Raw genomic sequence first — 14,961 nt, forward strand, 5'->3', positions numbered from 1 at the left:
TAATTTTTAATGTTTTAAGATAGGAAATTCTTTACTACCTATATTTCCAACCTTATATCATTATTAAATATCATAAAATAAAAGCTTTTTAGAGGGGCATCATTTTTTAATCTTAAATTAGTATATTTACAAAGATTAATGTATAATTAGATGTTTTTATAACATTCAATGCAACAAAAAGTTATTTATAAAAAAACGGATTTTTAAAATTTAGTTTTAAAGAATATCTACGACGATCTTTATATAAAAAGGGAGCAAATATATTCTGATTTAAATTTTCTCTACCCATTCAAAAACTATTGTCACTTTACATATAATATGTTTCATTAATTCGAAGGAAAAAATAAGCGTATTTATCTGTTACATTTATTCGCTCTCTGTTACATTCGTCTGTTACATTTTATACAATCAAATAAATAAGTTACAGATCTTCTATGATTCTAATGACATAAAAAATGTATATTTCTGAAAAAAAAAATTGATTTACAAAGATTCATAAAATAATCTTAGACGATTATAGCTATTTATTCCTAAGAAAAAGATGGTAAAACATCTGAAGCGCAAGTGTTAACCTATTTAATTTTTCCTCTTTTGTACTAATGAAGGCTCATTAATGAAGCTTGTTAATTCGGAGAAAATACATGTCTATAAGAAAATGTTCCTTTCAAGAAACCTGATTTTAAGTTTTTCAAAATGATCAGAATATTAAAATTCTTGGAAAGAGTCTAAAAAGAATCCAACTTGAAGGAAGTCTTCTTAAAAAGGAAACAATTAAAGAATTTTTCTGAAAACACGATACCTGATTTTTGGAAAATTCACTTTCAATTTTAATAAATTTAGCATTGCAAAAACAGCCACTTCTTGTTTATTAATGTAAAAACTGAAATTCGGTATGAAAAACGTAGATTAGGTAATTTAATTAGTACATCTGGCAACAGTAAATCTGGCGGGAAATATTTTTGTTTCCATCTCTTTTTCGCCAAGCTCCTCTTATTGATTATTCCCACGCTTGTTTTTAAACGCATTGTCACAAATCCTGGTTACTTTACAAGCATTTTTTTTTATCGCATAGGGGAAGAAAGATAGGTTGAGCTTCTTAATTGTTAGCAGCAGAAAGTGCAGAAAGGAAAGAATTAATTAAAATGCGGTATTGAAATCCGAATAATAAAACATTCTGTACAATGCAATATGAGAAAACGGCAGGAAAAGTTGTTTTGCCTGTGAGAGGCTTTCAGTGATCGAGAGTTTATTAAGCTTTTGGCTTAGGATGGGGAAAAAATGGCGAGAGAATTGGAAAAATTGAATATTTTTTGAGGAGCAGAATTTGAATAACAAAACGAAAGTTCTTTGTTGTGTTTTCTATAAATCTTTATTGTGCGTTTAAGCTCTTACATATTGAATGTAGATGCATTGTGTTTTTACTTTTCATGCTGCCTTTTCTGAGTGTTAAAATCTTCCATCTTTCTCTTTTGAATATTGAAATTTCTCGCATGTTCTTCAGTCAGTATCTAAAACTGGTAGTTATCTTTCTCTCAAGAGAAAAAGGATTTTTTTTTCACTCAGTTTAGTTATTTATCATAGAAAAGATATTGGCTATATCAGAGCCTTATATGCTTTCCGTAAGATCCATTTGTTAAAAAATACGGATACAGAGGAAAATTCTAATATTATGTAGTTGAAAAACATAAATTTCACCTGTCTTAAAAGAATCCATTGAAGAGTACTATTGGGCGTTCTTTTTTTCTTTCTGTCTTTTTGTTATTATTCAAAATACCCTTTCCCTCGTTTATTTTCATTGAAATTTCTTAGAATTCTAAAGATTTATAGGTTCTTTTTGTAATAAAATTTTACAGTTTCTTATACCTGGTTGAAATATCATTACAAATTTTCTTTGATGTTATAAACATATTATTCGGCTGTTTAAAGTTGATCTTTATGATCTAAAAATTTCCTTTTGTACTTGCAAAAAAAATTATGCAAATATTATGATCAACAACAAAACTGAATTCAGTTGAAATGGATTTTAAGCTCTGTCAATACCTTAACACTTAATACCACACCACACTTCCATTTCTAGAGCTGATATGACCCCTTTCCGGTTTGGTATAAATGTAGGTAGACTTTATTTAAAAAGAAAAAAAAGAAAATTACACTGAAATCAATTGGAATTGGAATACAAATGACAAAATACGAATACATATAACATAACAAAATTGATAAAAAACTAAAAAGAAAAATATCTGGAGAACAAAATCAATTCTACTGCCGATGGCGCCACTGTTAAATAAGATGCATGACGTATTATCTTGGGAAACTGCTGTTTTCCTTAGAAGGTCATCACTTCGACATCCTTGTGACATTTGTACTGTCAACAGATGTCACAAAACATTGAGAGAGTCAAATGACAACATACTAGATAATATTACGTTGATTGAATAAACGCTTTAGCGAAATATAGCGAGATTTCAAACTTTTCCTGCAGCTTTCTTTATTTTCTTTTTAAAAAGTATTCGGCTAAGTTTAATTAGATTTATCATTTTTGAGTCGGAGCCGTTTTGTGACGAGCCTGGTAGTTTTAACCTTCATCAGATAACCAGGATGACATTTAAGCCAGGACACCAGTTCCAAATTTCTCCACTTTATCAAATGAACTCTTTTAATTCAATTATTTTTATTTAAAGTTGATACAATACTTTATAAAATAAAAAAAGGGAAAAAGAATTCATAGAGGGCAGTTCAAACTTCAAAGCTGTAAAGAATGTGCAGTTTTGTACATGGTTTGTACAGTTTTTATCTATCATTTGTATAATGTACAGATTTTTACACTATTTGTACAGTTTTTATCTATCTTTTTTACTCTATTTATAGAAACTGAATGAAGAGATATTGTATTTTTGAAGCTACGCCAGAGCAGTTTTGGAACTTATCTCGCAATTTTTAACTGTGAGCAGATAATAAAAATCTGAACTAGTATCTCACGCTCCCAATTTCCGCAATTTCTCAACTGAAACCTTTTAATTCAAAATTTATTACTTAGAGTTCATACCATATTCCAAAAGAAAGAAAGAAGAAAATCCAACGAGGACAGTTCAAGTCTGTGTATTTTAAAGAAAAATGTATTTGCAAAATGTAATGCCAAAACTATTGAATGGAAATTATTTTGTTCCTTTCATTTTAAATTTAAGTCTCATTTCATTTCAAACGCAAGTCTCACTTAAGTCTCATTTTCATTTTAAATTTAAGTCCTCTCCTATCTAGTTAAATGTGCTGAGCAGAAATGTAAATAAAAGAACGGGACATGATATGAAAGGAGGGAAAAGTAAAAGTTGTCCTTGGCCTTCGTTTGTCGCAAATTGATATCTGAACACTATTATTCTAGATAAGAATTCCGTGCCATCAGCTTTTTTCTGTTTTTTGTGCTTATTCAGAAAAATATGTTGTTTATATGTTGAACTTAGTACTTGGGTGTAGCTATTGGCCTATTAAAATTCAAGATATCACTTGTATTTTTATATATACTTGTATTTTTATATATATATATGTATACTCTGGATAAATTAGTTGGCACACATACACAAATATATACATATATATTCTATTCTTAGCGATTTTTAAAAAATATTAATTATAATTTATATTAATTACAATCAAACAAAAATATTGGTGTTTCCGACGATAAATTTGGAAAATATTAAGAAGTATATAAAGAGAAAGTGTTGTCATCGTCAACTGATTCGAATTCGAGATTTTGACGAATTGTTATGCCCCTGTCCTCTCTTAAAAACAAAAAATTAAAAATTAAAAAAAAATTCTGGAATTATATATGTTTATGAACATGATAATTCAAAAATGCTTTGAAGTAGTCGAACGAAATTTGGTATTTAAGACTTTACGTCTAATTTGTAGATTTCTGTTGAATTTTAAACGAAATACATTCTCAAAAAGTCTGTCTGTCATGCTGTCCTAATGCAACTGAACACGACATCTATAAAATGTAAAGAGTTGGAGAGATGAAATTTGGTGTTTAAATTTAAAATCTAAAGTTTAAAAATGTATCATATTGGCACAAATTCCATTCAGGGATTGGCCGTCTGTCAATCGATTCTTATCACATTTTGCATCAGGTCTGTGAAAAGATTGAGCTTGTGTTGATCTGCATTTTCGCATGTTTGTAAATGCAATTAATAAAATGAATGAAATTTGATATGCGATCTTTGGGTTACGATTTTAATTCCGTTTCAAAGTATGGTTTTCAGACGATTAATCGCCATAAAAAAAGCATCAGATATCGCAAGCTAGATTCTATAAAAACTCAAGATTTATGTCAAGTTTCGATATTTTATAACTGGTCAATGCCATGTAATTAATACACATGTTCATGTCTTCTTTACTATATTGCGAGACACACGATTCTCATATGGCGGATATGAAAATAAAAATCTGAGCACTCGAGGCATTCATGTTCTTGCCTAAGTTTTACAGTTTTATGGAAGGAAAAAAGAATAACGATTGTATTTGAGCATATGTGAGAAAATTTTGAAGAGACCATGGCCGTCGGTTTGTTCTTGCAATGAAATTCAAACAATTTTCCTTGCAATGAATTTTATTTTATTTTCACCAAACGTTTTGCCGAATCTAAAGACTTCTTAAGATCTTAAGTGCATTTATTACTACATTATCAAGTTTACTGATTACTGTTATTATTCTTTTTATAAGTTTTTTAACTCTCATCGGGGGACACCTCAGAAACGAGGATGAGAAGCTTCCGGTATGGTGGTTGGTTCTCACCACCCTGGCCGGTACAGAAATGATGGGGGTCTGATACCTCCTATTGATGACGGAACGTACTTCCCATGGAAAGGGTTGTACTTGGGCTAGTGATGACCCTTAAGACTCAACCATAGTTCTCGCCAGGTTGTTGCTGTCGGGTCATTCAGATTTTTCCTTGTGCTTTCTGGCGAGTCGGTGCAGCCGGTAAAAGTTTGTTATAATCCAATCAATACTCTTTGGACAAAATAATAATAACAATAAATGTTGCTCCATTTTAATGTTGTGGGTCAGTTTTGTCTTTTGAATGAGCAATATGAAAGCAAAGTTTACGCTGTCAACTTACAATTTTATATTATAGGCGGCAAGAAATTACGCCATGTACTTATTCAATTAGAAACTTTTATGATCCAATGAATAGAGCAGTCACATGTCTATTAAATGAAACAATTTATGCTTGAAGTTTAATAGTATCTTGCTAAAGAATATCAAATTATGTATAACAAGTTCAATTTAAATTCAAGACATTCGACATTCCATGCAAATAAGCTGGTTAACAATGGCGACTTATTTTAAATCTATAAAATATTTTCTCAGTGTAATAACATAATTGCCAGAAACTTATGCCGATTGCGGAGATTCTTCAGCTCTACAAATTTTTTACAAAAAAAATAGTAAAAAAAGTTACTTTGATTGAAAATGATAATTTAAAATTCAATTTTTTTTCATATATTATTACTTAGTATTTAATTGATAAAATTCATTTCTCGATTGAGACAAATTTTCTTGATGTTAAATTAATTTGATAACATCATTTAGAAATTTCCACTTCGTTGTAATTTGAATCTTATTCATATACATTCGTACAAGTCAATAAACGGACTGCTTGCTCTTTAATAAATTTGGTTCAAAATTCAATTATTATATTAAAAAAACATCTGCATCTCTAAGTTATTGCCTTCATACATGCATACGAATAGAGAGAGACAGTCATAAATAGACTGATTTTGTTCAAAATTTCATATAGATCTTCAATTCTAGTGACAAGAACAAAGAAAAATTTCATCTGTCTAGCTTATTGCGTATTTCAGTTCACCAAAATTTATTCATCTAGCTCGTGGATATTGAATTATTATATTCACAGACAGACTGCCGGAAAAATCGGAGGAAAGATATGATTACATAAATGATTTTATACGGACACAGAACGATAATACATAAAAATTTCACGATCCATATTTTCGACGATTTCTGTACGATCTTTGAAGCGTCAACCGGGACGCAGTATCCTAATGGTAAAGTCTCGGTCACGAAGAAAGGGGGTTGCAAGTGTGAGACCCAATTTCATCGAATAACCTATGTGTAATAAGAAACTGTAAATCCGTCGGATCCAAATCCCCTCTCGCGGGTCTGGTGAAGAAGTTTGGAGAAGGGGTTGCCATTTCAAATGTCGCCCTCATCGCCTGAACGTGGTTCAAAATTATGAGGTCTGTTTCAAAATTGGTTTAAAACAGGACATTAAGATAACTAAACTAAACTTGAAACTTTATATGCGAAGAATAAAATTTAATGAGTCCTTATCCAATCAATATTTGAATAAAAATGCAGAATCAATTAATAGTTCATTTTAGAATAAAACTGAAAATCATTCGAAATACAATTCATGTATGTTTTATTTCCTTCTTTTGATTAAATAGGTATATAATGCCATAATTTATTTTCAGAAACAATATGCAGCGATTTTTTTTTTCTTCAAACATATAAATAATTCTCTCGATAGCTTGTTAATGACCGCAGCATATTCTCACATGGATGCAGAATTCGCCCATATGATTGCGAACACTTCCTTCCGCCCATCTTCCGCTTGTGGTAATGAGATCCTGCGAATTAAATACCCTCCTCTGATAAGGGAGTTCCTAGATAACATGATGTTTGGTTTTGGTATTTTTGCTTCTCGCACAGCTTCTGGCTTCCCGATCCATGTGCTCCGCTTGGCCTTGAAAACGAAAAAATTGTCGTTCTCAGCAGGAGCGATAAAAAGTATATCGTGAACTCTCCTTTCGCTCTCGCAGTATATTTTTGAGACATTTCTTCAGTTATCTTGTTAACCACCTTCGCCTAAAATAATTTAGGTTATTTTTAACTAAAAATTCGACTGTTGTTTGTATCGCTATAATAGGTAAGAGTTATTCTTCATTTATAGAGTTAATTATTTATTTAAATGATTTTTTTCATCATTACTAATTAAAATATTTAAAAAGTTCTATGCAATAGGCCTTATTCTTCTATGTACTCGAGAAACGAATTTGTATATCCCTTTCAAGAATTCAATTTTTCCGCTGATTTTTAGAATTCTTATTAATATCAACGTAACTTTTCTGATATGCATCATTTATATATTTACCTATTTTTAAAAGTGACAGTTTATTTTCATGTTGATGAAACGTATTCTATATTTTGATTTAATTTTTTTGTATTTTTTGCGTTTGTTTCATGTTTTTAAGTCTTACTTATAATGGAATATATTGAAATTCAAATATCCACGATTCAAATTCAGAATTTTCAACTATGTTGAAATCCCAGGAAGCATCAAATTCAGAATACTTTTTTTATTTTAATAATATATATTTTTTAATTATTAACCATGACAATTTGTTGTATATAAGAAAAAAAAATTTAAACAGAATTTTTTACTACATATGACAGCTCAATGGTATAAATATAGCGTTCAGTATTGTATCAGGATACAAAGTTGAAACAAAGTTTGAAAAAAAAAATGAGCGTCCTGCATCAAAATGATTTTTATTAAAGAAATTATGTACCCACTCTCAAAGGAATATATAGGAAACCACTCTCATATGAATGGAAGTTTTGAATGTCGACATTCAAAGGCGGATTTGTATGCGCTTTACATTACACTTAATGTGCATACTCAAAAATGGTTTTGTATGCATCAGAGCTAGAATGTTCCATTGAATATCCTCACCACTATAAAAATTTTCAGTGTTAAAGCTCAAACTTGGCCATATATGTGTTAAACTTAATGCGCATTCTCAAATATAGTTTTGTATGCATTAGTGTTTGAATGTTCCCACTATGTATCCACTGAATGTTGCCACTACTGTAAAATTTTTAAGTGTCAAAACTCAAACTTGACCATATATGCATTCCAGTTAATGCGCATACTTAAAAAGGATTTTGTATGCATAAGAGCTTAAATTCTCCCCTATGTATCCACTAAATTTCCCCACCACTATGAAATTTTTGAATGTCAAAACTCAAACTTGACCATATACGTGTTACTGTCAATGTGAATAATCGGTTAGTATTAATACTAACATGTTTGATTATTATTAATAATGATCGGTTAGTATTAATACTAACCGATTATTCACATTGACAGTAACATACGCATTATACTTAATGCGCATACTCAAAACTGAATTTGTATGCATTAGAGATTGAATGTTCCCACTATGTATCCACTGAATATCCCCACAACTATACAAATTTTGAGTGCCAAAACTCAAATTTGACTATATACACAATACACTTAATGCGCATACTCAAAAGTGGTTTCGTATCTGTCTAAACTTGAATTTCTTCACTCAAGAGGATTTTGCGTGTAAAAATGTGGAGTGTTCCAGACTCAAAGATGACCTAGTACGCAGTACACAATGCTCTTCTTTATGTTGAAACTTAAAAGTATTTTACAAAACACCGATTATTATATTTTCATTTCCCGTTGTGATTAATAAAACCGTTTCTTTTTGCATGAGCAGGTTCAGGGCATTTGGAGCACTGATTACATACCCAGAGGTACCCGCTTCGGACCTTTGGTCGGCGAAATTTACAGACAAGACGAAGTGCCACCCGAGGCTAATCGGAAATTCTTCTGGAGGGTAAGTGCTGATTTTTTTTCCACTCTTGTCCTTACTTATTAATGAAAATTAAACAATTTAAAAGCAGGGTTTTTTGTTCAAAATGTGAATTCAGTTTCTAACATCGATCATCACTCCAGACATAATTCGAATTAAGGAATACATACGAATTTTCGATCGTGCTCTTTCATATCTGTTGGAATTAGAACAATAAAAATCATGTCTTCTGCTTTTGAATCAGGAGGGAACTGAGTATATATTTTATATGAACTGCTCGTCTATGAACTTTCTCCTTTAGCTTTGTTGCCGTGTCTGATATTTTTAATCAATTATTTTTCTTATTTGTCAGTATTAGGAAATTTGGCAAAATAATTGCAACATGTAGCTGTAAACAGAAAATGCTATTTTTAAAGTTAAATTAAAAAAAAAAATTAATATGAAGCAACTAAGGATTTTCGTAAATGATGAATAGCATCTACATTTTACAGTGAAGAAAACTTCAATATCAAGCACCTAATGATTTTTATAAATGATGGATTATATATACATTTTACTGTAAAGTAAATTTCAGTATTAAGTAACTAATAAATTTTATAAATGATGAATAGTATCTACATTTTACTGTAAAGTAAATTTCAGTATTAAGTAACTAATAAATTTTATGAATGATGAATAGTATCTACATTTTACTGTAAAGTAAATTTCAGTATTAAGTAACTAATAAATTTTATGAATGATGAATAGTATCTACATTTTACTGTAAAGAGAACTTCTCTATCAAGCAACAAATGATTATTATACATTTTACTGTAAAGAAAACTTCTCTACCAAGCAACAAATGATTCTTATACATTTTACTGTAAAGAAAACTTCTCTATCAAGGAACAAATGATTCTTATACATTTTACTGTAAAGAAAACTTCTCTACCAAGCAACAAATGATTCTTATACATTTTACTGTAAAGAAAACTTCTCTATCAAGCAACAAATGATTCTTATACATTTTACTGTAAAGAAAACTTCTCTACCAAGCAACAAATGATTCTTATACATTTTACTGTAAAGAAAACTTCTCTATCAAGCAACAAATGATTATTATACATTTTACTGTAAAGAAAACTTCTCTATCAAGCAACAAATGATTCTTATACATTTTACTGTAAAGAAAACTTCTCTACCAAGCAACAAATGATTCTTATACATTTTACTGTAAAGAAAACTTCTCTACCAAGCAACAAATGATTCTTATACATTTTACTGTAAAGAAAACTTCTCTACCAAGCAACAAATGATTCTTATACATTTTACTGTAAAGAAAACTTCTCTATCAAGGAACAAGTGATTCTTATACATTTTACTGTAAAGAAAACTTCTCTACCAAGCAACAAATGATTCTTATACATTTTACTGTAAAGAAAACTTCTCTATCAAGGAACAAATGATTCTTATACATTTTACTGTAAAGAAAACTTCTCTATCAAGCAACAAATGATTCTTATACATTTTACTGTAAAGAAAACTTCTCTACCAAGCAACAAATGATTCTTATACATTTTACTATAAAGAAAACTTCTCTACCAAGCAACAAATGATTCTTATACATTTTACTGTAAAGAAAACTTCTCTATCAAGGAACAAATGATTCTTATACATTTTACTGTAAAGAAAACTTCTCTACCAAGCAACAAATGATTCTTATACATTTTACTGTAAAGAAAACCTCAATATCAAGCAACTAATGATTTTTATAAATGATGAATAGCATCTACATTTTACTGCAAAGGAAACCTCAATATCAAGCAACTAATGATTTTTATAAATGATGGATCGTATATACATTTTACTGTAAAGGAAACTTCAGTGTCAAGCAGTTAATGATTTTTATAAATAATGGATCGCATATACATTTTACTGTAAAGGGAACTTCAGTATCAAGCAACTAATGATTTTTATAAATGATGAATAGCATCTACATTTTACTGTAAAGAAAATTTCGGTATCAAGCAATTAATGATTTTTATAAATAATAGATCGCATATACATTTTATTTTAAAGAAAACTTCAGTATGAAGCAACTAATCATTTTTTTAAATGATGAATCATACATGCATTTTAGTTAAAGAGTCCTTCGAAACCTTTTGAACATACCAAGGGAAGTCGATAATTATCAATTTCATAGAAGACTCCTAAACCAATATTTTGTAATTATCATTCATGAATTTAAATGAATTAAATCTACATTTCTTTTCTTGGTTTTATTTCAGGTGTATTGCTCCGAAGAGGACTTTTACTATATAGATTGCTTGGACGTTAAGAAATCTAATTGGATGAGGTACGTCAACCCCGCCTATTCCACAAAAGGCCAAACTCTAGTGGCCTGCCAGATCAAAAGGCAGATTTACTTCTATACATGTAGGCCAGTGTTACCCGATGAAGAACTTACGGTATGGTACTGCAAAGAATTTGCACAGCGCCTGGGATATCCACTCACTGGAGAACTAATGCTAAAAAGAATTCGTAAGTACTAATTACGGATTTTTATTATTTTTCATGCTCTGGTTAACTATAAATCGATATGCTCACGAAAAAAAAAAGAATTATAAAGTTATTCAACACTCAATTAACATGTGGAATAGGTTGAATAATTGCAGTAAAATTACTTTTATTTTAATATTTTTTAAAAAAAATAAAACAATATTGGATGCTATGTAATATAAAAATCTAAAAAAAAAAAAATGCATAATCTTTTTCTTTATTAAAATATACTACTATCCAGAGAAAAAAAAATTAGGTTTAATAGATGCATAGGTTTTGAACATATATTATAGTTTAAATTTCCATGTTTTTGTAATATAAAGAATTTTATCTATCAAAAACTCAAAAAAAAAAAACATGTTTTGTAAGGGGGAGGGGAGAGAATGTATTTCATTATCATGTTAAGTTACATTTTTAAAAGGTAATTTATAATCTTTTGGATATATTTAAACCTATATACATTATAAAATTCTGCAGCCAATTAGATGCCTTCAATTTTATAAGACTAAAGTTGGGAAATGGATTTTCAGAAGAAAAATCGTCCTAATTCCCCTAATGAAAATAATCAGCTTTAAACTGCAATAACTTTTATGCGGCAGAAGTTATAATATTATATAAAACATAATAATAAATGATTCAAAATTATATTTTGAAATTCTACTTAAATCCCCCGAATTTTATTACTTATCAGTTATTTTTCGTTTAACCGTCGACAATTGAAAAAAAGTAAAAACATAATTTAGGCATAAGCCAAAGAAAACGACGCCCCCCCCCTAAAAAATCATTTTAGTGTTAGGTTTGTACACAAGTGGGTGCATGTCTTGTCAACGTGTTTTAAAAATTATTTGGAAACTTTTCAGTTCAACCCGGTTAACCAAAAAGTACCATTTATTAATATCTATATTTGCATAAACGATGATTATAACAGTTTATTAACCGTAAATTTTCCTTGCATACTAAAATTTCTATAAAACATGCAAATAAATCTTTAAGATGTTTTTCTTTTCTTTTTATTATTTCTTAGGTCAGCATATGGAATTAGGATCAGGCAGCCAAAATCTGGAATATGGCAGCAGCGAAGTATACATTCCCAACGATGAAAATAAAATGCCACGTTTACCACCTGAATTACCTGCTCTCCCACACGATGACCACGCACAGAGTGGGGAAGGTTGTGAAAAAGATAGTTGTGCTAGAAGTGACGAAGGCTACCACAGTCATGGAAGCCACGACGATCCACTAACTCCCCCAGAAGGTGATATCTCAGACGAAGACTGTGCTTTGGACTTCAGCACGAAAGAAAGAGAAGTGGTGTCTGCACTCACCTTACTCCAAGAAGGAGCAGGTCGTCGTGAAGAAAAGCAAGGCGAACATGATGATGCTCATTCGGATGATCAAGATGATGAAGATTACAGTAAATTTCGAGAAGCTAAGTTCAAAATGTGCAAAGCCTTCAAATACAGAAACAGAACAGAGAAGCCATACGATAGAGATAAATCTGATGAAGATAGTAGTAAAGCACCATTTTCATCTTCGACGCTTAATGAGAAACAATTGATAAGCTTCCAGAAACCTGTTATCGTTGCACCTATACCACAACGGCAAGAGCATGCCATGAAACCACTAGAACACATCGAGGAAAAAAGCGCATCAGAACCAGCGTCTAGTAATCTGCTTCAAGATGGGCTGTCAAAGCGTGAATCATCGGCGTTCGTAGCTTATGAAAGTAGCTCCGCTAAGGCATTAAGATCCATTATGCCCAGCAGTTTACCTTTACCTCCACCAGTTTTGCCACAACAGGATGATGTTCCCCCACCTGGAATTTTAGAGAACTTACTCTTAAGGCAAAGAAATGACGTTGGTCGGACTCCTCCTGAAGGTCCACCGCATCTTCCATACTCACGCCCACCGCCCATTACTGAACCCGTTCGCGTAATTGTATCCAACGACATCTCATCAAGAGCAGATTCACAAATCAGCAGCACCCATCAATCACCATCGCGTTCTGAGCAGCCAATGCCAGTTTACCAGCCACCAAAAAAAGGAGCTCTTGCGCCATATGCAGGAGGTTCTAGCCCAGAGATGAGAAGTCCTGATTCCACAGATAAAACCCCCGCTGCTATGAACAGGCACAGCCCACCTTATCCCTTGGCAGCTCCATCCGCAAGCTACGTATACAGCATGCCACCGATGTTTTCCCCGGCACATTTCAATATGTACGCTTATTCCCTATCGGCAGAAGGACAGACCAATGGCTTCGGCCCCAAACCATCTGAATACGCTCAAAATCCTCATCACACCCAGCCATCGTTTTTATCTCGCGTTCCTCTCAAGCCGAAATCCCCCTATGCAAATGGCCTACCATCTCCCAATCATAATCATCACCTCCAAAGCCCATCGCAATCCCCATCACATAATGGAGGTTTCCCAATGAATGGCCATGGTTATCACCAAATGCGAGATCCCAACTTGAGTAGTCCCACCGACTCGACAGGCAGTCAATCTAGTGCTCGTGGATATCGGTCTCTGCCATATCCTCTCAAAAAGAAGGATGGAAAAATGCATTACGAATGTAATATCTGTTTGAAAACCTTCGGACAACTATCAAATCTCAAAGTTCACTTGAGAACCCACTCTGGAGAGCGTCCCTTCAAGTGCACAGTCTGCACCAAGAGCTTCACGCAGCTGGCACATCTCCAGAAACACCATCTAGTGCACACGGGAGAAAAGCCACACCAATGCGAAGTCTGCAAGAAGCGTTTCAGCAGTACCAGCAATCTCAAAACCCACCTAAGGTTGCACAGTGGCCAGAAGCCATATGCGTGCGATTTATGTCCAGCCAAGTTCACTCAGTTTGTGCATTTGAAACTGCATAAGCGACTGCACACCAACGAACGGCCGTATACTTGCCAGACCTGCAAGAAAAAGTACATCAGCGCTTCAGGCTTGCGAACTCACTGGAAGACAACGTGCTGCAAGCCGAATGAGGTGCCTCTGGAGGGTATGGACTTGGACAAGGTGTACGACTACATGTCGTCTGAGGACTACAGCAATATGGACGAGAGTGAAGGGGAGGACTTGTCAGAAATTATTGACCATGGGGAGGAGGAGCGATCGCCATCACAAGACTGTCATTCCTCTATGACCATGCATATCCCTCGCTCCTCCGGTGAATGTGTGATGGCTAATTGAAAAAAACACTCGCAACTGGAGATAGATGAACTAACTTATTTATGTGGGGAAAGCGGGACTTTTTCCAGCTTAACTATCAAGTGATACGAATGATTACTTATGTATTTGTTACTGTTATTCCTTCTTCTTTTCTTCATCTGGATGTGTGAATGAATGAGCGAATGTACAAAAAAAGAACCTTCCTTTATTTATTGAAATCATAATTTTAAGAATGTGTCTGTGTTGGCTTAGATATAGTTTTGTTTTATTTATTGCGGGCTCATTGAGTTTTTATCTATTCTTTTGGTTCCCTACTTAAACTCTCAGATGACTACGATTTTAAAGCTTAAAGTAAAGTAATATCCATCTCCTAATAAATTATCTCTAAGAGTTGTGTTGGTATCTATGTCCTGGGATAGATTTGTAGTACTTTTATTCTTATGTCTCTGGGGTTATTGAACAGCGAATATTTAACACGGCATGAATTGTACAGTTAATATAGCACTTTTTAAGGATTTTTTTTTTCAATAGTTCCATATTAAAAAGCAGCTAAATCTGAAGAATTTTTATATTTTCAGTTAATTATTTCATGAAAACACTGCTAAAT

The 14,961-nt window shown here is 32.1% G+C and overlaps 1 protein-coding gene across 3 annotated transcripts in view; it reads left to right on the top strand.

Moving 5' to 3' along the window:
* The window catches only part of LOC129962509 (PR domain zinc finger protein 1-like), an 83,297-nt gene extending 68,692 nt beyond the window's left edge, over positions 1 to 14,605 (top strand). For all 3 annotated transcript variants that reach the window (XM_056076254.1, XM_056076255.1, XM_056076253.1), the window contains exons 5-7: positions 8,550 to 8,669; positions 10,913 to 11,165; positions 12,208 to 14,605. In XM_056076254.1, coding sequence (XP_055932229.1) covers positions 8,550 to 8,669; positions 10,913 to 11,165; positions 12,208 to 14,375 — 2,541 coding nt within the window. In that variant the 3' untranslated portion in view covers positions 14,376 to 14,605. The remainder of the gene's footprint in view (positions 1 to 8,549; positions 8,670 to 10,912; positions 11,166 to 12,207) is intronic.
* The last annotated feature ends 356 nt before the right edge of the window (positions 14,606 to 14,961 follow it).

This window comes from Argiope bruennichi, chromosome 3, assembly GCF_947563725.1.
Source record: "Argiope bruennichi chromosome 3, qqArgBrue1.1, whole genome shotgun sequence".
Lineage (NCBI taxonomy): Eukaryota > Metazoa > Arthropoda > Arachnida > Araneae > Araneidae > Argiope > Argiope bruennichi.